The sequence below is a fragment of the Cataglyphis hispanica genome, chromosome 19, assembly GCF_021464435.1.
Source record: "Cataglyphis hispanica isolate Lineage 1 chromosome 19, ULB_Chis1_1.0, whole genome shotgun sequence".
In the NCBI taxonomy this organism is placed as follows: Eukaryota; Metazoa; Arthropoda; class Insecta; order Hymenoptera; family Formicidae; genus Cataglyphis; species Cataglyphis hispanica.
Window position 1 is genome coordinate 435281 of NC_065972.1, and position 21067 is coordinate 456347.

A 21067-nucleotide genomic window follows, 5' to 3' on the forward strand; every position below is an offset into this window, starting at 1 on the left:
GAAACTCTTTTATTAAAAAAAAAAAAAGTTTCGCGTGCGAGGCAATCTGCAAAGAAAGGCACTTTTGATAGAAATATCTTTCTTCCCACTCTGTATTATTAAGGCCGCCGTCATCGGATCGCGAAACGCGATTGAGAAGACAATTCTTCTTTCCTATTCTACCAAGAGAGTTACTTTGGTAATGACTAGGTCATACACTACATTGCTACATCGTTAGTTATAGATCGTGTATCGTTCGTGTCCGTCTTATGGCTTGCGCGATATTGGCTTACTAAATATTGAATAGTAATCGTAATGGCGCGATGCAACTCTAGGCACTTCCTTTTCGTTATGGCCGTCCTCTCGCATCGGGTACAACGCAATCTTACATATAAAAGCCACAAATCAAATGAACGTGTATGAACGAATATCAATGAAGAAACATTATTTAATTCATAATATAAAAAATATTATATATATATATATATATATATATATATATATATATATATATATATATATATATATATATATATATATATAATTATTTATATATAAATTATATATGAATTACAAATTAGAATTAAAATAATTAAATAATGAAATATTTTATACAAAATTTTAGATGTAAAAAGAAAATTAAAAAAAAATATAATAATAGTTAATAATTAATGCTTTTTTCATGCTCATTGTTTGATATTCATTTGATGATCGTTCGTGATCATTTGCTTAATTTGGAACCAATTTAATGTAACTCGCACGGGTTACGTGCTTCATAGCACGGCTATGCTTCAACGAGATTTGGAAGGTTGTTGTCGACGATGGGAACTCGCCTCGCGAAAACTTATACTTGAAAGTCGACATCGAATTGACTCTCGTACCCGTATTTACGATTATTCATTAAAACTCATATGTAAGGGAGCGACTAGCTTTTTCATGCAGGAATTCTGATTCGATTAAATCAATTGTCAAACATAATGAAATGTGTTATATGATTGCAATAAGAGTATCATCTACTAATTTACTCGACTTCTCAAGATTCGTCTGTCTCAAGACTGACTCTCGGGACGAAATGTAAGGCGCATAAATACGGGCGTTTCAAAATTGAATGCGATAGTTGGGACGCGGTATCGATCTCGCTTTGATTGGCGGTAGAGAAGTCGTCGATGCCTCGCTGCTGGCGGTTCCACCGGAATCGCGGCCGCCGCTCTTGCTACTCACGATGCTGCCGGTACTCTGGCCTCGGGAGGAACCTCCCGTCTGTTTCCTCAATGTGTTGCCGCCTCCCTTAAGAGCCGCCGTCACCGAAGAGGACTCGCCATCGCTCAGCCGGCCATACTCGCCGATGCGAGAACGCGATGAAGGCGGGGGCGGCGGTGGTATGAGCGAACGGCTTTGAATCTCTCTGTGCTTCACCGCAAACTCCGACATGCAACTGTTACTGCCGGCTGTTAATGACTTTTTGCGACCGCCACCTGTAATCGTGTCGGTCTGCAATCTCTCGTACTCATGACCACTGGCACCTGCGCCAGTTGACGATTTTTTCAGTGTGCTGTTTGTCATAAAGCTCTCTACGGGACTCTTCTTCTTGCTGCGCAGTATTTTTGCGGCGGTGTCGAATCTACCGTACTCGATGTTGCTACAGTTACCGGAAGAATCGCGCGTCATTTTTACGCCGCCGCCTTTCACACCGCTTCCATTCGTCGTATCCAGCGACAGTCCGGGATCTGATTTTTTGCGCGTTTCTGTATCACTCAGTCGACAGTAACGGGAATTGCTGGTTGTTTTGACTGTTCTTGGCGGTCGGGGTAACGAGCTGGGCGGTAAACTTCCGGCGCGACGCGGCTCGCCGCTTACCTCCGATGTCATCCGCTGCCGCTGCGAACTCCTGCCCTGTTTCTCGAGCAGCATCATGTCCTCGGTCGGCTTGCCACCGCCGTCCGATAGTCGCGAGATAGTGCCCTTCAATCTGGCCGCCGCGTTCGCGAATTCGATTATACTCGGCGATACCACGTCGCCGCCACTACCGGACGAATCATCCAGCAGTCGACTCTTGCTCGAGGCGGTGCTCGAGGTACCTGTGCTATCTACACCCGCCAGTAATGGCTTGGGGATTTTTCCTTTTCGCGACGCAGTGCCTGGATTAGAGAATCCTGGAAAACAGCAAAGTGCCCGCTGAAACAAGAAAGAAAGAACGCACGGATTGCAGATAGGAGACCGGGACCTGGAAAAGGGGTTAGTGCTCGCTGTATAAAACGCTCGCACATGCACATTCGAGGATATCTCGGATGTGTGGGAAAAAGGTTCATGAGGTCAGGAGGGATTAGTGGAGCAATTCGAAAACTAAATAAGAAAGATTAATCTGTAGAGCGTGAGATCTATGCTGGCTACTCCAGCATAATTTCGGCAAAAGGTTACCATATGTTCAACACAAAGAGGAAATGTTGGATTAATAGAAAAAAAACTTACTGCTTACGCACATCTGTGTAAAAATAACAAGTTATTCAAATGCTATTAAACGTATTACATGATTCTTGATAAATACAAAAGAGGAAAAAAATAGATTGAGATTATTGTGTTAAATCACACAATGTTAATTTGCGTTTAACATCAACCAAGTAATTTCAATCAGAAAATAGTCAATATGTAACGTTTCTCATTTTTCATTCTGCAAACATTTAAAATTCTACTCTCGAAATCTCAGTATCTCTTTCGTTCTTCAAACGTACATATCAACTATTGACCAACTCGAAACACGCTTTTAATTAAAATAATAATAATAATAATAATAATAATAATATAATAATAATAATAAATAATAGACAATATACTCCAAACAGTTATCAACACAAACACAAGAATACCTTCGCATGTTCGACCTGTAATATTTTCACGATCAGCGATGACTATTAAAATGTTGCTAAAGAACTCAAAGTATGATTGTCCAAAAATTAATGTATCTCTATTAATAAAAAAATAAATATTAATGCGTAAACGAAATATATATATTAATGTAAATCGAAGCGCATGTGTGTATTTAAAAAAACAACAGATCGTGATATGAGACAGAAATAAAATTCGATGAAACAGAGTTCGTGATGCAATATTTGAAACTCGATCATCACCTAAATATTTGGTCAAAAATGATCATGAGCGGACACACTACTTAAATTATCGCGCCTACCTTGCTAAGCAGCTGCGAGTCTAACTCCTTTAATTGATCATCGAGGCTTTTATTGGTCTGTTCGAAGCTGCCCTGTTTCCTATACTTGTAGCTGTCGGTAACACCATAGGAACCCGTGCTGCCGTAACCGCTGCCACCACCGAGTACGCTACTCACTTTCCGAGAAAATAAAAATATCATACGTCGTAAAAAAAAGTATTGTAAGAGAATTTCAAACATTTAAATCACTTTTAAGTGCGATTCTCTTTACCGAGTTCCGGTGTGCTTGTTAGCGCGGTATGATGATCTGCCGACGTACTTGAGTGCGACGAATGAGCGGCGGGATAACTGCCCACGCCGCTACTGCTACTGCTGTCCTTATCGTATGTATGTTTCTGCAACACTCTGATCATGGCGTCTCTCTCGGCTAATTTCGACTCCAGATCCTTCATCCTATCGAATAAAAAATAAGATTCATGAAAAATCCACTTAATCATTAAATAACGTATAAATAGATTCATCTTACCTAGATTCCAGATCGGCCATTTTCTTTTGCGCAGCATGCACCTCATCCATGTGTCTCATCTTCTCGGAGCGTGCCTCGGCGATTAATTTCTCTGCGTCTTGACTAGTCTTCTCCAATGCGGCGATCTTTGCATCTCTGAACCAAACAAAAATATGAGTGTAATGAAAAAAAAAAAGATTAGCATGATATGCAAAACTCAGGAAGATTCTTTTCACTCACTTTGGTAAGCTAGCTGCGTCGATGGCTGCTTGCCTTAGCGCGCTTTCCTCCAGGTAACGTTGTTCCCACTTGGCCACATCTCCCTCAAGAGACATGATCTTCTCGTCCCTCTCGCGTAACCGTCGTTTCAGATCCGCGATGGTCTCGCCATTGGATGTCAACTCATTGCCATTACCTCCGCCACCACCCCCGCCACCCTCGCGCAACTCTTTCTCCAGCTGACCTCTCAATTGTCTTTCCGTCTCTTCTCGTCTATCACTAGACGCTTGAAGCGAAGACAAAGCTCGCTGAAGTTGACCGACTCTCTCCACGTACACTTGCTTCTTACGACACTGTACAGGCAGAAAAAACTCTTGTTACTATATTTGGCAAAAAATTTAGGATTTTTCATCTTCAAAAACTCAAATATTATTACACACCAAACTAATCGACGAATCTGTTGATAAAAGATCATCTACTATAACTGGAGTATTCAATGTACATGTAATACTTCATCAGTTAAATTAATTAAATTATTTTACTTCTTCCTCGAGCCGTACGACATTGCCTTGTGCGTTAGTCAAGGCGGTGTCCAGAATGTCAATGTGTGTACGTTGCTCCTGCAAAGTGGCCCGCTGAGCGGCAAGTTCGATCTCCTGCCTTTCCTTCGCAGCGGTTAATTCTTTGTCTAAAAATATAGCAAGAGCGCAATAGTTACAAGAAAAAAAAAAAAAAAAAAATTACAGATTAGCATTCGAATTCTCATGTGCTATCAAATCGAAACTCTAATCTTACTCTGAGTGATGAGCTGTCCGATGAGTAGCTCGCGTTGCGTTAGTTCCTTCCGCATAGTTTCGACTATCGGCGGACTATCCGTGCGTGTGGATAGCAAGTCGATCTGGTCTCTCAGGGCGCGATTCAGCTCAGTTAATCGACGACAATCGTTCTGCAGTCTCATTCGGGCAGCACGTTCCAGCTTCTCCCGTCGTTCGCACGAAGCCGCCAGTTCCTCGTGGGCGCGATGAACCTTGGCTATCTCCTGCTCTAACTTTTGCGACTTGGAAACTTTATTATAACAGCGCTCTAGTTCCAGCTTCAATGCGCTGTTCTCCTGGATTATTATCTGAACCATTTCCGATGGCGGCCATATCTCGGTCGTCTCCCTCTCTATCTCCTCCCGTCCCTTAGTCTGTGGTCTGTAAAGATTCAATCGTGACAAAAAGATACGGCAATGTGTGAATATTCGGATACGCGCAGAAAAATAAGATTACCGAGGTGATCTCACTCGAGTGAGATACAATTCTTCCCTGAGGACTTTAGACAGGTCGGGCTGCGATCGCGATATAGTCAACTTCTCGGTCGGCCTGAGAATTTTTTGCTTGTTAAATGGTAACAAAGTGGATACGTAGCATCCTCTGTTTTCGTACTCGTTGTCGCTCTGCTTTCCCCTATCGCCGTCTCTTATTCTCATCTCTCCTAATCTCATTTCCAAGCTGCCTCCATTATTGGTATATGGCGGCACTTTTACCTCTTTCGCGAGATGTTTTAAAACCTGTAATGTATTTAAAGTATTATTTATAATGCTACTTTTAAAACAAGTTAGCTGTTATTTACTTCAGTATCTATTAATTTGATCGCTATATTAATGATCTGTCACACCTGAGACTGACTGAGATAATCATCCGGGATGTCCGTAATTTCTTGACAACCACTGCCACCAGATTGTTCATGAACATAATCCTCGTGTGGTAGATTCGATAGCGACTGCATCGTAGGACTATTGGTATGACCCTTGCCATTGCCATCGCAATACAAGTAGCCAACGTCTGCGTGTTCTCTCACCACGCCCGATAATCTATCCACATGAATCAGATCATAAATATGCACATATACACAAAGTAGACTTTAAAATAATTAAAAAGCCTTTACCTTCCCGATGGTATCCATGAGCTGTCGTCGTTGGCGTTATGTATAATCAACGTGTTGTAAGAACTCGTCGATACATCTAAACTGCTTCTGTTTGAACCTATGCTACGATTGCTTAAATTGTCCTTCAAACTATTCCGATTCGATCCATTGATGCTGTCCTTCAAGCTGTTTCGATTAGAGCCATTTAAACTCTCCTTTAGACTGTTCCTGTTTGATCCGTTCAAACTATCTTTCAAACTGTTCCTGTTATGCAGATTGCCCTGTATTGTGACAAATTATCTTAGTGTTACAAGATAATATTGAATCATAAAAAATATATTTGTACAATTATTTTACAATTCTCTTACAATTATTGCAATATATTTTAGATGTACCTGAATATTTGGTATGTTTTCCTTGTGACTGGAAGATCTGGAGGGACTCTGCTGTTGATTCTCTTGACCTTGTGGCTCTTGTCGCGCTGTGTGTCTTATGACATATCTCTCTTCATTGCTTAAATTCTCGTTAGATGTGGAAACATCAGTCTCGCTACCACTCAAACTTTGAGGAAGACCACCTGTAAAGAAAAAATATACCTTGTTTAGCATCTTCTTGAGAACAGTTATCACTGTAAATCTTACAGTCTCTTATTATCACTATCACCTTTAGGAAAACCACAATATAGACACACCTTGCATAGACAGTTGTTTCCTTTGTAGATTGTTAGTCGGGAATGGGAGAAACCTATTTCCTTGCTGTAGCGAGCTCATTTTCGTAAAGTTCAGCTCATTTGACGTGGATTATTCTATACGCCCGTCTAAAGAACACACAAGAAAAAAAAACGGGATACTTTCCAGAAAGAGATACGTAGAAAAAAAGAAAGAAGAGCGATGATCCGGACATCGCATCCGCGGACCTCGTTGCAAATCGGATTCTACTCGGGATAGACCCTTCGACGGATCTCCCGGAGATTCGTACAAATAAACAATGGGGCGCATCGTCTCTCTCATCGTCATCGGGGTGTATCTGCCAACCAGTGGCCGCGCGGAATCGCGAGACTAAGTGACGTCGCGACGGTGACGGCGACGGTAACGCCGATCGCCGATCTCGGCTCAAAGTCTCCGATCCCGGCGTGATTTTACTCACTCGTTTCGAAACAGCATTAACACCGAGGCCCAGTATCTCTTCGTGATTATCTTCGATAAATTAGTACACTCTCCACTTGTGCCCGTACGCGAGAAATAAAAAGAGTTAACTGCCGCATTCCTCGTCAGGCGGCGCTCCAGTCCCCAGTCCCCAGGATGAATTGGGCTGGCCTCTCATTGCGGTTCTCGCTTCTTTCATCCCTGACCTCTGGCCCCTTATCATAGGTCCCTTTGGCCGATTGGAAACGCGCCGATAGATATAAAAAATGAATTTTCCATATCATTTTATTTTCTTATTATAATTATTTTATTTTCACATATATTTTCTCATTATTATCGCTATTTTAATTTTTATGTTTAATTTTATTTTTTACGTATCGCTATAATATTATTTTGTAATGATCAGCTGTTTATCATCGAAGAATTGTCACTCGTCATAGTACAGGAATAGTCGTCATGTATACAAGATTTTCTCGTCGATTTTCTCGAGTATTCGTGGATTTTTGCAGAAATCCATCGGTAGATCCGAATTATCAGCGATTTGTGAAAATCTTATCTGATTGTCCTAATCGTGCGTATCTTTCTTTTTTTTTACTGACAGTAGAAATCGCGTTGAATATATTTTGTTTGTTTTCTTCTTTTATTATAGTCTCTGCAAAGATCATTGACAGATTTTATAAAAGACTGTTATTGTTGTGAAATGCCTTATTTTATGTAACGAGCATTCATGATATGATATCAAATCTTTCCAGTAACGCGAAGTTTATATTTATCGAATTCATTTTATCGAAAAGTGAACACCGTGATCCATTGCGAAAACGAAATGCCACTCAATGTTAATTACGAGCAGCTTCTGGAAGCGCAAAAGGACAATAGCATTCTTATCGTTGATGTTCGAGAGCCTGTGGAGATAAAAGAGACTGGAAAATTACCCGGAAGCATTCATATACCAAGTAGAAATCTTCTCTTATCTATAAGTTTTTTGGAAAATTTATTACGTATTTCTTAAACAATGTAACATAATAATATAATGTCATCATCATCCTACTTTAATCACATAAATGATATACATAATATTGAATAATAATATATAAGCCATATACAATTATAAGACTAATATAGTAATGATTACACATATACTTATTCAGTGAATGATGTTCAAAATATATTCTTAAATCTTTCGGAAGAGGAATTTGAGAAACGCTATGGCAAACAAAAACCTGGTAAAGACACAAAAATCATATTCAGTTGCCGGTCTGGTAAAAGAAGCAAGACAGTGCAGGAAATGATACAGAAATTAGGATATACAAAGTATGCCAATTATTTTTTTTTTAATCAGATTATATTGATTATATCAAAACATCCATTTGTCTATCCACAGGGTGTATAATTATACCGGAGGTTGGCAGGAGTGGGAAAGCAAGCAGAAAAAAAAATAAATAAAAATAGTGAAGAACTGTAATTACAGATGTATTAAAAAATTATTTTCACCATTGGAGTTATTTATATTAATAATAAAAGGTAATGATTTATTATTGCATGTTATATTATATTCTTTGTCAAAATTGTTGCGAACGCAACTCCAACAAACTGAGTAGTATTTATTAAATATATATATATATACATCGATATATAATTTTCTATATATTGTTTTTATTTAATATACAAAGACTTAGCATTATACAAAAATTTATACAAGAGAATTTGCATTCTACATATACATTAAAGTCTTTACTTAATTTTTCTCCTGTGCCAATTTCTTCTGGTTAATCATTTCTCTAAATTGTCCTAGTATAAGATTTTCCCTCTTTTGTCGTTCCTCTTTACTGAACATTGCCAAGGCACGCTTCTCATCCGCAGAGTAGATCTGATTCTCCTTACGTATACGAACTGCTTCCATGCGACGATGCCTTTAAAAAGAAATGAAGTATTTAAAATGTATATATTTTTAATAAGCATATCGATAAAAATATTCTGTATCAATGTTGACTAAATCAATTTTGAATTAATACTCGCGATTATTGCACTTTTGGAAAATTAAATACATAATATATATATATATATTTTTTTTTTATTTTTTAAATAAAGTATCAGAATGTAATCAAGCTGTAAAAAATTTTTAATATATTCCGTATAAACATTACCTGCTGCCGCTCATTACATAACCAACAGATTCATACGAAGCGATTTCCTCCGACGTGAGGCCAATCTCACCTCTTCTGGGTATACGTTTTCCTTCTGCTACGTAAGCTGCCATTGCCGCACCCTCACCTGGTAGCAGAGCCTTACCGAAATCCTTAGCCGAGAGAGTCACATGTGGTTTTGGAGCGGGTCCTATCGTACCATCATCTCCGCCACTGTCGTCCGAACTTGAACCTTTCGATCTCGGCTTATCCGTGACGGCGGTCTTCTCTACCCAGACCTCCTCGTCACTGCTGTTACTGCTGCTATCGTCGGAACTACTGCTATCTGTGTCTTTCTTTGCTTTCTTTCTTTTCCTCCTTTCCCTCTTTGCCTCCTTCTTTGCCTTTCGTTCCCTCTTTCTTTCCTTTTTTGCTTTCTTTTCCTTTTTCAATTTTTTACTCTTCTGTAAGATGTAAACTAATGTTATTAAGGTGTTTATTAATATTGTCATAAATATCAGATTTAATGTTGATTGAATTAATCTAAATACCTTTTTTTTAGTATCATGTTTTTTTCTCTTGCGATCCTTTGGTATAATATTATCCTTCTGTTTGATCAGATCTTCAGATTCTTCGTCTGAACTACTGCAAATAAAAAAAATGATCCAAAATTTTAATGCTGTATATATTTCTTTAAATATAAATCGCTGAAGATTATATATCATGTAATAAAATTGTACAACATATATAGCTTTTTTAAACTTGCAAGTTTATAAATCCAAATAATAGCACTAAAATTCTAATTTTATGAATTATGATATATAATCCTTCACGACATTAATTCTTTTTCAGGTAATATTGATGTGAAGTTGACATCGTCAAATACATGTCTAATGAAGAATACGTACTGTTCGATATGAATAGGAGATTTGCTCCAAGCCTCAGGTACTCCACGTAATCCAATTAATTCTCTTTCGCGTCTTCGCGCATCCATCATCTTTTCGTTCATCATTTTTCGTTATTTTACAGATATCTATCAGAAGGATGCACTTATTATCACTGTTTCCGTTTCACCTTTATCTCTGCACAAAAACGAAACAATTATACACGACAGGTTTATTATTTTTCTATATTAGTTTGTGTTTTCCTTCTTCCTTTTTTATAGATATCTTATCTTTATATAAATATAATATTATCTATTTATTTTTCTCATGTTTTTTCAAACGCGTTCATTTTCTAACAACGAGAGAGGTTACGTTTACTTCTTTCTTTTTCTTTGATTTGACTTTATGTCGATAAGATAATTCATTCTTTTACCAACACTACAAACTCCAGTATTGCCATCTATTTTTAGAAGCGAAATTTTATATCAAATTTTCAACACTGCCGGTAAGATCACTATTTGTGTTATTGCTATTCAGAATTTAATTGTCAATAATGCTAAAGTAGTTTTCAAAGAAAACATAGGTAGACACAAAATTAAATAGCTATATCGAGTAGAGAATTTTTAATATCCCGAAAATTTTTATATTTGACAGCTAATCGTGTGACATTGTGTTTGTGTTTCTTGCTGGAAAACTTCTTAAAGAAATATAGACGTGAGTGTGTGTGAGAGAGAGACTTGGAATCATCTATGAATGTGGAAGGACGAATGACAGAAGAAGTTAGATGACATCAAGGACCTAGATTTCAAATTAAAAAACAAAAATAATAGAAAAGAAAGAGGAAAAAGGAATGCGGTAAGAAAAAGTAAAATGGCATATAAATGTGATACGTCAATTCCGATATTTCCTATAAGAGCTGTCGCTTTTATTGAAATTGGTGTATACACGAGAGTGGCACAGTGCTTTCTTTCACGTAGTTTTTTTTTTTTTAATAATATCCCGTACACTGCGATTTGAATAACGAGCGAGTTGAGCCTTTAACGCGCTTCGCGAATATGTTTCCTCTAATAATAATCATCTCTACTGGTCCGGTGCATATAATTCTCTTTTTATCTATATGTATTTTATATCTATCTTAATATTATATATGTATATACACTTACATACGTACATACACAAAGGGTCCTGACAATTATCGCTATTTTGCCATATTCTATCTATTATTTTATCGTTGGGACACCTTGTATACGCATACGTAGCATATATATTAAACTTTATCATGTATATATATTTTTTGTAATAGTATAAAATTAACATATATAGGAGAGATATTCAGAATTCTTTGGCAAACCTCCAAACAATTTCAGAATGTTGGAAAATGTTTTCGCAATAATTTAGACGCATCTGAAAATTCCGATAATAAACACGGAAAAAGATTCTTGTCTCCGACAAAAAGATCTGTTTTGGAAGTTTGTCAATAAAGTTTTATATGTGTATGTATGTGTGTGTATGTGTGTACATGTTATGATTATAAATATATTACAAGATGTTTGAAACTTTGGAAGAGTCGGAGCGATGGAATGATCGATGTGTCTCTTTCGTTCATTCGATATTGTAATAGTACCTGTATCGCAATGGAGCATCTCTTGTCTCCGTTATTCCAAAAAAGATGCAGACTGCGTAAAACAAGAATTAAAAAATATTAAACTCAATAGTACGAAAGCCAACATCGTTTTCTCTTGTCATTTTAGAATATTTTGCTTTTACGATTGCAACTTTTCTCTCATATGCTCTCTTTCTCTCTTACAATCTATATTATACAAATATCTCTTATATGTATAATATACAATAAATAAATAAATATATACGTATTTATATTTAGAAAAAAATATTTAAAAAAATAAATGCAACAAACTGCAAACATAAAAATCGTATGTTTTGTTTGTATAAATTAATTTTAAAATATTACAAGTAACATTATTATGTTTTATATAATAACATGTAAAAATAATATATCTTAATATATACATATATAAAAGAATATATGAAAATAATATATATATATATTTTTTTTTTGGAAGATGCGATGAGATGTAAATAAATTTTTCGTATATATGGGATAATCTAGAGTCCATAGATGTAGATATATCGAAAGATGTAGAATTTCTATTATATCGCGCGTGGCGAATATAAACGCAATTATTTCTTTGACATTAGAATAATTCCATGTGCGAAGAAGGCAGTATATTTGTTAAATTCCGGCACGCGAGACCGTAGATTCTCATGCGAAGTATCTTCTCACATATCTTTCCTACATACATATATTATATTCTACGAACCCTGACCTGTTTTATCTTCGTCCTATAACACTACACACTTTACGCACTTCAATGTTATTCAATTAATCTCGTTATTCATATAATTCTGAAATATATGATCTTATTCGTAAAACTCACTTTTGTTTCCGGCTTTCTAATCTCTATTTTATATATATGTATATATTTATATATTTATATTTGTATATATATATATATATATATATATATATATATATATTTATTTATTTATTTATTTATTTTTTATGTTAGAATAATTCGCAAGGGATACATAACTCGTTTTCCCTCTTTTTTCTAGTCTCTAAAATAATTATCGCTATATATGAACGCACGTGTTAGCGAGAATCTTCAGGTAATAATAGTATTTAAAAGGTAGACTTCGTATTCTTTACACCTGAATCCCGCTAGTCAATTCCGGGATTTACTTTCCGTCCTGGTAAGACGTGTTTAAAGCTATATCTAAGTCGAGAATTTCGTGTGTGTGTGTGTGTGTGTGTGTGTGTGTGTAATACTTAATGTAATTAAATACATATATATAGGGAACTATCACAAACAAATACGTCATTAATATCTCGCCAACAGAAGACATTCGGTGGTGGATGATAGATCCCGTTTCGGCATCTCGAATCGATGCGAAACCGAGCGAGGTTTTGTCGTCGGGAATGAACGGGCGAAGGAAGAGGATTCCGCGTAGCGGAATTTGCGAGAATTCGCCATCGCTACGCGATCATATGTATATATACATATATATATGGCACTACGGGAGAGATCTTTTTTTTTCATTTTCTTCTTATTTTTTTTTTGTTTATCGAATAATGTTAGTCAGTTGGACGGTGAAGCACACAGAATTTAGCGTCGTTAGACAGTTGTTTCCCGGTCCACGTGAATGTACTCCACGAAACCGGGCGGTTGTTGTCAGGATGCCGCCCCGAGGAGTGTCTCTTCCGTCGGTGCTCGTCGCGGCTTTTTGCTCTTCTTCGTCCCCTTGTAATGAAGTCTCTTTGTGCGAGCTTTGGATCTAGAAAGAAAAAATATAAATGAAAATTGCATTTATATTAAATATTTTATGTTTCCTTCGAAAAGCTAATTACTTTAATTTAAAATTGCAATTTTTAAAAAACATTAAAAATATATATAGAAAATTTCAACTTGCGAAATATATAAATTTATAAATATATAACATATATTTATATATTATTAATCTTATATATAAAAATCTTTTACTGTACTAATTAATAATGGCAGTTTTTTTTAATGATAAGCAAAGAAGAAAAATAACGTTCTGATCGAATTTTTCAGGATCATCAAGTTTGTACCTGCTAATAAGAATAGTGAATAGGCACGCAAAGGCAGTGACAATTCCAGCGACGCCGGCCATGACGAGCCACACAGTGGATGGCAGCAGTCCGAGCAATCGGGCACCGTTGCCGCAGTTGGCTTCGTCGTGACCGGATGGGCAGTGTTCGTGTCCGTCACACCAAAGACTGGCGGCGATGCATGCACCCAGCTCAGGGCACTTGTGCGGGCAGTCGCCAATGTGGGATGGCATGCCATTCGTCTCATTCTCCGTTATTGCGCCTCTCTCCGGAAGACGTAGCTGTCGGCGCAGCGCTGCCCGGCTCTTGGAGATCTCCAACCAGGACGCGGCCGCTTGACCAGGTTCCCGCGCCACAAAGTCCAGCAATAGCGCCGGTGGTCTTGGTGGACCCGGCCATTTGCCCTCTTCCGTCGCGCCCAACCACTCCTCTGAGAACACGTGTACGGTGAATTCGCGGGCGCCCGGTTCCGCCGGACACACCACCTTTAGCAGTTTTTGCGGCCAGCCGGAATAAAGAAGGATGCGATTGGTGGTCGGGCATTTGATCTGATCGCTGACACTGGTACCGCCAGGTGATTCGGGACTGACGGTCGGTGGCTCCAAAGGCAGGAACCAGCCCCAGGTCAGGACAAAGAGCGATCGATTCTCGTGCGCCTCTACCAGCCACGGGAGACCCTCGCAGTATATATCTGGTCTTGACAGCGGAGGCGTTACGAATCTCAGTTCGCCACCCTCGCCGCGGATCCTCTGCTTGCGCGGACACTCCGGTACGCGGATTAGCTCGAAGCTGGCGAAGAAGAAAAGCGTCTCAAAGTCTTCGTGAGGTGCCTGCTGATCCACCAGGAAAGTTATCTCTACCGCTCGACCGGAGGAGACATACGTGAGCGGCAAGTGCGACGTATTGTCGCACAGACACGCCCGGGGAACCTTCACATCCCGCCACGGCGCTTCGTAGAGGACTAGACGTGCCTCCCTGGACCCGATTTCCTGAACGCAGCGCGGTCTGCCAGTATGTGGATCCGAATCGCTCATGCACATGGTGGATTCGCCCAGACTGACATTGTGCAGTGTCAGACGGACCCGCTCGCCGCTGCCGGCCTCCACGCGATACCTAAAGTAAGAATTAGTACTGAAGTCAATTGTGTATTCATGAATCTTAATGGAAATCGATATCTACAAATTTCGTTTCACATAGTTTGAATATCATTCAAAACGGCTACATTACTTGAGAAATATTCTCGATTTAGATTAATTGTTTTCAAAGTTCAAAATGCTTTTAGCGAGAATATATTTATCTCTCATGAGGGGATTACTACTAGAATCCCAAAAACTTTATCAGAATTCTGAATTCTCTGCTTGTTACCTATCTTTGATTTTCAGTGACAGCTGCTTGATTGTATTTCATTTGTAAGAAATTTGGTTCTTACCTGCAATCTAACTTGCTGGAACCACCGCGACCAAACAGGCGTACATCGCGCGGTGATATCACGTCGCCAGTTCGCGCTTTGCGCCACACTCGGCTACAGACACCATCGTCCCAAGGTTCGCCGGATTGAAGAGTGGAAACAAATTCGTATCGCGCCTGGAATGAGAATGCAGGAAATTAGAGTGATCGATAAATGCTGAGAGATAAATAGATAATTGTATTTATTACAAGAGAAAGAAGAGAGAGAGAGAGATGAAAGTTTTATGTACAAGAGCTGGTTCTCGAAGTTATTGGCAATACTATTTGGTAATATCCAGTAAAGATAGCGAGAGACCCGGTAAATCAACGCTAGAAATCTTACGAAACTCTAATTTTGTGTGTTTGCAGAGTGAACAGAGTGAACGCGAATCGCGTTGCTCAAAGTTTATTGTTGTGTTATCAATTGTTATCAATTGTTATTTTCTAAGCATGTAATGGCGCGCAAAGATGATGTTTGCATCGTCTAACAACAAAGATGTGGTATAATTTTATAGCATCAAGCTAAACTAATATTGAGGTCAAGAGCCAGTATTGAAGAAAAGTCTTCCTTCGGAGATTTATGTGACGAAATAATTATTCGAGTGGAAAGAACAAATATTTTATATAAAAAGCAGTATATACATACAAAGTTTCTTTAATTAATTTTACGTAAGCGGTAAGTGCGACGTATTTAATTTCTTTAGTTAATTAAAATCTCAACATACTTTCTTGAATGTTTCAAGAATAATCATTTCATTAAAACAAAAAGAGGAAAGAAAATATAAATATTAAAGAAGAAAAAATAAAATAAAATTTTGACAAAAAGATCGCGCTTAATATATTGATTTTTTCACGTTAAATTAATTAAACTGTGAGAATATAATTTAATTAATTAATTAATTTATATAATATAAATATAATATAATTTATATTAAATTAATTAAAAAGACAATATATATACCAGTATATATATAATAGAAATACTGAGATCAGTTAGATGTAACAATAACTCATATACTTACGTGAAAGTTGATCGGATGAAGGGCGGTACCCAGAACAGTCTCCATACGTAACGTCAGGCTCGGTGCGGCTGTCAAGTAGCTTTCATCCTTGGTGCAGGGTCTCGTACTCCTGGTGATGTTACGGAGCGCCGCATGGGCGCACAACTTGGGCGTGTCGTCGCATAACGTGGCCATCGGTTGACCCGTGTTTGGCGCCCCGTCCCAGAAGATGAGCTTAACGGCGCACAATAGCGACAACGGCGTGCTGTCTTGGCCAGCGCTGGCGTTGTTTTCACCGTTGCCAGTCAGGTCACGCTGCGAGTATGATGAGAAGTATATCCAAACGCGATCACCGATCGCTCCTTTGATGTTCCACGTGCAACTGGAACCGGGCGGTAGCGCGTGCAGCGGCGCCCGTATCGTGCCGCTCCGCTTAGCGCCGACGCCGGTACCATTGACGAAGAAATGACAGCCCTGTGTGCCCTTGGCATAATCCAGACCGTCCGAATCAACGTAAACTACTCGTAGCTCGAGCTCGAGTCGCAGTGATGACGCACCCAACGGTATTGCTACTGGCGAGCTACGAAATTCCACTTGCATGGCAGGTCCGCGCGCGGTTATCTGCGGCAACGGGCCACCGCAATACACCAGGAGCACCGGATCCTCGGTGCGAGCGCCGTCGCGAAATATCAAACGATCCCTCTCCGGTGGACAGTCCTGCCAGACACTGAGACTAGTGTTGATTGCGGCATTAAGGCCGACCGGCCCGGACGACGTGCTCTTGACAGATATCATTGCGTGCTTGCACGTGGGCACCTCCTTCTGCCGCACGGTAATCAGGCAGCTGGCGTTGCGTGGATACTCGCCGGGATAATTCGGACTCTGCAGGCGACACTGCTTCAGGTGGCACTCGTAAAAGTTACGGGAGCAATAGGTGCCCGGCACCGGGGAACCCCGCTCGACCGGTAGTTCTGGCTTGCCTAGTCGGGCGACCGCCTCGTTGCGCGAAACGAAGCGGAAACGGAGACGAAACTCAAACGGCACTGTCGATGGTGCATGAAACAGCCTTATAGAGGCAGTGACTGTACTAGTTTCACTGTAAAAAATAGTGACAATGATAATAACAAGTTTTATAAATGAGCACGTCTAGAGTCATCTGAGAAAATTTTGAGGGAGAGAAGATTCTTTCAAACGGCAAAATTCTTTTAAATTAGGTTTGCAATCTTTTTCTCTTTTTCAAGTTTTTGTTTCATTTAATTAATTTCTTTTCAAATATATTCGATTGCTTCATTAATGCTGATTATTTTAAACTCTCACTATTTAAAATTTTTCATATATGGTATATAATATTTATTTCTATTTTCTTAATTTCTGATAGATGTAAAAGAAGAATTATCAAAATCTACATATTATCAGTCATGATATTGTGATGAAGAAGAAAGAACGAGAAAAAAAGAAAGAGATAAATATAACAGACCTGTAATAGGATGCACGACCTTCACCGACGCCGCACCACGAACCACCCGTGAAGTGTCTACCGAGTTCGGCCAGCTGGAGTGAGCCTTCGGGGCAGCTGGTGAAGTAGTTGTCGGCGTTCGCGTCGACGCGACCGACGCTAAACGCGTCCCACAGTAGCTGGACTAGCTCGCCATATCCCTGTCCGGCCGCGGTGAACGTCAGGTGACAGAGAAACGGCAAACGTTCCTCGGCGGGCCTGGGCAGATCCAACTTGTACGTGCGTCCCTCGCGACCGTGGTACGTGCGATTGCACGGGGTGCACATCGCCGGTTCGTCGCTACCATCACCGCAGTCATCTTCGCCGTTGCAGTAAGCGTCGATCGGCACACATCGGCCATCCCGGCACGTCAACTCGGCCAACCCGCAAGTGCCGCTGCCGCCTCCTCCTCCACCGCTGCTCCCGACGTTTCCCCCTGTGCCACCCCCGATGCCAACGCCGTTCGACGCGTCAGCGATCAGCAGAAGCAGCAACAGCAGTGAGACGGTGCGATATAGCGATCGACACTGTTGTCTGTCGCTGTTATCGGATCCTCCTCCGGTATCAGCTATCTCCTGCTTAGCGAGAAACCGAATTGCGATATATTGTACGCTTTTTGAAGAGGTTTTATTTATTTTTTTATTCTAATCATTTAATCTTAATTTCAATAATCGTTCTCTAAAGTAATTTTCTTCCGCAGCAATGTAATGCGATAAGTTAGCAAGAATTACGAGTCGCTCCTCCTGCGGAGAATTCTGGGATTTAATCGTGTTAGCATCAGTCCTAGATCTTAAATGGTTGAGATTTAAATCGATCGATCCTGCAGCTTGATGTATATGTATCGAGACGCCGCGTAAACACCTGTTTCGACGAGCGCTCCATACATCCGCGACATGATTACGACTGATTTAAATCTACTACTGCTGATATAATTGAATTAATGACAAAGATCACGCGCCGATTACCATAATAAGTCGCCAGCGAAACGAGCATATCACAGTGACAATTCCGGTGCGATCCGGTGCGAGACGTTGACTTCAAACAATGGCATATCGGCTCAACGACAAGGATAATGCGAGAATGAAAAGAAAATTGCTAAAATCGCGGATCGCGAACGATAGTAGTCGCCAGCACCGACATTTTCCACGAGCTCGATCGTAAGGACGACGACGACGATGACGACGACGATGATAAAGACAATTTAATCTCTTGCAAGAGACAAAGAGAGAGAAAGAGAGCGAAAACGGGAACCCCGCCTAAGCGCCACCGCCTCCGTCACCGTCGCCGCTGCACTCACGCGGAGCGCCGCTACCCGTTGTGCACGTCCCGGAGGTCGATGCGCAACTGCACATCATCGCGTATCTTCCCCGGAGGGAAACCAGCCGCCCGCGCGCCGCCGCTGCAGGCGACGTGTGCCGCCGCGGCAGGGGTGAACGGAGTGAGAAACGGGGGTTGAGCTCGCGGAGAGAGCTGTGCCTTGCCTGCCTAGGCGCCTCAATGCATCGATCGACTTTTGGCGCGCTCTCTCTCTCTCCCTCCCTCCCTCCTCCTCCTCCTCCTCTCTGTCTCCATCTCTATCTATGAAGCTCATCAACGCGCACCGACAACCAAAATGCGAGGAGGGACTCGGAGGATTTCTACGCGCGAGCTTTGCGGATCCGTCACTCGGATCTTGCTAATCATATATTGATGCAGTGTCACCTGGGGAAAGTAAAACAGAATTTCTCAATGTTTCTCTGGATAAATAACACATGCTCCAGAGTTTATCGTCCTCCTCCTCGGATTTCACTTACCGGAATTTTTGCGCTCTAGTAATCGCCCTTCGGAGTTCGGTTAAGCAATCGCATTGACTGTATATTCTTTGAGAAAACACGCTGTAGGGAAAATCGAATTCGAAATGCATGATATAACTGACCAAAGTTGTGCGTATAATGTCTTATCAAGTCGCGACTCGATTGTTCAGGATGGTTAACCGATTTCCAAGCGGAAATGGAGAGAAGCCGCTAGTGTTTGCCTTCAGCATCGTGCACTAGTTAAGGATAGGCGGCTGACAGGTGTGGGCTTCATCATTACGTTCTTCTTCTCACTCCGCTATTTCAATCGTCACCCATCGAGACTTTTGACGTCGGTGTATACATAATGTTTCATCTGATTCTCGATCCCATCTGGAATATCTCTCTTGCTAAAAATTGTCTGACTCGAGCAGACAGTCGTTAAAATTTCACCATTTCTTCAAGATCCGTATTTGTCTTCTTCAATGAACATGAGTCTATCGAATTTTGCGTTGAATTAAAAAGATCCGCATACGGTATTCTTTGAAAAATCGCTTTTTAAATTAAAAAGAAAGTTTCATTTTCATTTTTTTTTCTTGCATAATTTTGTTCGCTTCAAGCTTCATCTGATAAGACGTACTCGCGCAATAACCTTGACCTACAGATTAATCTCTTTCTTTAATAAATGAAATACATTTCAGATGGTCACGCGATATTATGTGAAACGCCTTGTATGGGACATGGATGCTCCACAACTTCTTCCCGAATCTCTCCGTTCTTTCTCTGCATCCATGACGCTAAGCATGTCGAGGACGTCGTTATCATCGGTTTTGCTGTCCCTAATAATATACATACAACCATCGGCGCGTACACATCCTCGTCGCACCGGCGATGATAGAGTTATCGAACGCGGGTGCACACCCTTTTCTCTCTCTCTCTCTCTTTGGACAATGCATATAAAGGGATTGGTTGTAACACTCTTATCGTGTTACCAGCATCATGGTACTCCAGTGGTTGCCGTTCTCCTTTCTTTCTCTCGTCGGTTATCGATCTCTCGCGGTCGCTCATTATCTCCGCTTATTACGCTTAATAGTTCATCGTCCGCGTGAACGAACGACGTTCCGTCAATTGAAAATCTAATCTTGTAACGCGGTTACGAGGTAAATCCGATAATACTGGTCACACGATAAATAATAGCGTCTCTATAATTTTAGAGCTATCATATAGTATACAAAATAATCTTACATTTTTCTGCATGATAGAGAGATAAATACGAAATTCCTGATAGAAATGTAAGAGTTTTCGGAGATGTGTATATATATGTATATTTGATATTTTTCCATAACACGAATTTTATGTATGTATATAGGTTCACAATATGTATTTTATATGTACGTTAAATACAAACATTTTTTAATATTAAACATTAATTTTTAATTTTTCTCGTATACTAATATTTTAAATTATATAACTTTAATTATTTTTATGCATATATATATATATATATATATATATATATATATATATACACATTATTATTATATATAGTAGTGTAGTAAAACATATTTGACTCATAATAAAGTTATTAATAAAATAATATAAAATCAATTTCAAAAATCAATCAATAAATACTTTATCTAATTTTTCTTGTTCAAATTTAACGTATGATGCATCCTACATTTTTACACTGCGAAGTTATAGAACGAGTTTCGAGGAGGGTGTGCATACATGCAGATATCGTGTTGTGGGGAGGGGCTAAGTGCTGAATACATTTG

General features: G+C 39.7%; 4 protein-coding genes across 6 annotated transcripts; 1 reads left to right on the forward strand and 3 right to left on the reverse strand.

Moving 5' to 3' along the window:
- Positions 1–498: 498 nt before the first annotated feature.
- LOC126856595 (uncharacterized) lies at positions 499–7080 on the reverse strand. The gene is made up of 13 exons (XM_050605241.1): positions 6921–7080; positions 6466–6591; positions 6170–6351; positions 5796–6055; positions 5526–5721; positions 5138–5418; positions 4662–5062; positions 4409–4554; positions 3888–4219; positions 3669–3803; positions 3414–3595; positions 3164–3318; positions 499–2154 (listed from the first exon to the last, which is right to left on the reverse strand). Exons 2-13 carry the CDS (start codon positions 6542–6544, stop codon positions 1078–1080), a joined length of 3426 nt encoding a protein of 1141 aa, XP_050461198.1. The 5' UTR covers positions 6545–6591; positions 6921–7080; the 3' UTR covers positions 499–1077.
- An 80-nt stretch (positions 7081–7160) lies between these two features.
- LOC126856606 (rhodanese domain-containing protein CG4456-like) lies at positions 7161–9967 on the forward strand. Of its 3 annotated transcripts, XR_007688376.1 has the most exons (5): positions 7172–7490; positions 7672–7872; positions 8068–8230; positions 8301–8440; positions 9895–9967. XR_007688376.1 is itself a non-coding variant. In XM_050605260.1 (4 exons), exons 1-4 carry the CDS (start codon positions 7376–7378, stop codon positions 8356–8358), a joined length of 495 nt encoding a protein of 164 aa, XP_050461217.1. In that variant the 5' UTR covers positions 7161–7375; the 3' UTR covers positions 8359–8454. The 3 variants fall into 3 exon arrangements, 2 of the variants coding, with proteins under 2 accessions (XP_050461217.1, XP_050461216.1); XM_050605260.1 differs by lacking the exon at positions 9895–9967 and having other exon boundaries at positions 7161–7490; positions 7714–7872; positions 8301–8454; XM_050605259.1 differs by lacking the exon at positions 9895–9967 and having other exon boundaries at positions 8301–8454.
- Positions 8551–10280, reverse strand: LOC126856603 (NKAP family protein CG6066). Its single transcript, XM_050605256.1, has 4 exons — positions 9951–10280; positions 9594–9687; positions 9064–9506; positions 8551–8829 (listed from the first exon to the last, which is right to left on the reverse strand). The coding sequence occupies exons 1-4, from the start codon at positions 10052–10054 to the stop codon at positions 8655–8657; spliced, it is 816 nt and encodes a 271-aa protein (XP_050461213.1). The 5' UTR covers positions 10055–10280; the 3' UTR covers positions 8551–8654.
- Positions 10281–12532: 2252 nt separating this feature from the next.
- Positions 12533–20784, reverse strand: LOC126856596 (uncharacterized). The gene is made up of 6 exons (XM_050605242.1): positions 18486–20784; positions 17503–18095; positions 16047–17121; positions 15008–15162; positions 13579–14691; positions 12533–13280 (listed from the first exon to the last, which is right to left on the reverse strand). The coding sequence occupies exons 1-6, from the start codon at positions 18486–18488 to the stop codon at positions 13178–13180; spliced, it is 3042 nt and encodes a 1013-aa protein (XP_050461199.1). The 5' UTR covers positions 18489–20784; the 3' UTR covers positions 12533–13177.
- Between the last annotated feature and the right edge of the window lie 283 nt (positions 20785–21067).

Bases quoted from the DNA above. Each gene is read 5' to 3' on its own strand.
- LOC126856606 (XM_050605259.1), top strand. From the start codon at position 7,376: ATGTATACAAGATTTTCTCGTCGATTTTCTCGAGTATTCGTGGATTTT. The intron at 7,873-8,067 runs GTAGAAATCTTC...ATACTTATTCAG, and splicing joins CGGAAGCATTCATATACCAA to TGAATGATGTTCAAAATATA. The intron at 8,231-8,300 runs GTATGCCAATTA...GTCTATCCACAG, and splicing joins CAGAAATTAGGATATACAAA to GGTGTATAATTATACCGGAG.
- LOC126856596 (XM_050605242.1), bottom strand. The intron at 15,163-16,046 runs GTAAGTATATGA...TTCTCATTCCAG, and splicing joins TTCATCCGATCAACTTTCAC to GCGCGATACGAATTTGTTTC. The intron at 14,692-15,007 runs GTAAGAACCAAA...TTCTTACTTTAG, and splicing joins TCCAGCAAGTTAGATTGCAG to GTATCGCGTGGAGGCCGGCA.
- LOC126856603 (XM_050605256.1), bottom strand. From the start codon at position 10,054: ATGATGAACGAAAAGATGATGGATGCGCGAAGACGCGAAAGAGAATTA. The intron at 9,688-9,950 runs GTACGTATTCTT...TTTTATTTGCAG, and splicing joins TCTCCTATTCATATCGAACA to TAGTTCAGACGAAGAATCTG. The intron at 8,830-9,063 runs GTAATGTTTATA...TTCTTTTTAAAG, and splicing joins TATGTAATGAGCGGCAGCAG to GCATCGTCGCATGGAAGCAG.
- LOC126856595 (XM_050605241.1), bottom strand. From the start codon at position 6,544: ATGAGCTCGCTACAGCAAGGAAATAGGTTTCTCCCATTCCCGACTAAC. The intron at 6,056-6,169 runs GTACATCTAAAA...GTCACAATACAG, and splicing joins AAAACATACCAAATATTCAG to GGCAATCTGCATAACAGGAA. The intron at 5,722-5,795 runs GTAAAGGCTTTT...TCATGTGGATAG, and splicing joins TCATGGATACCATCGGGAAG to ATTATCGGGCGTGGTGAGAG.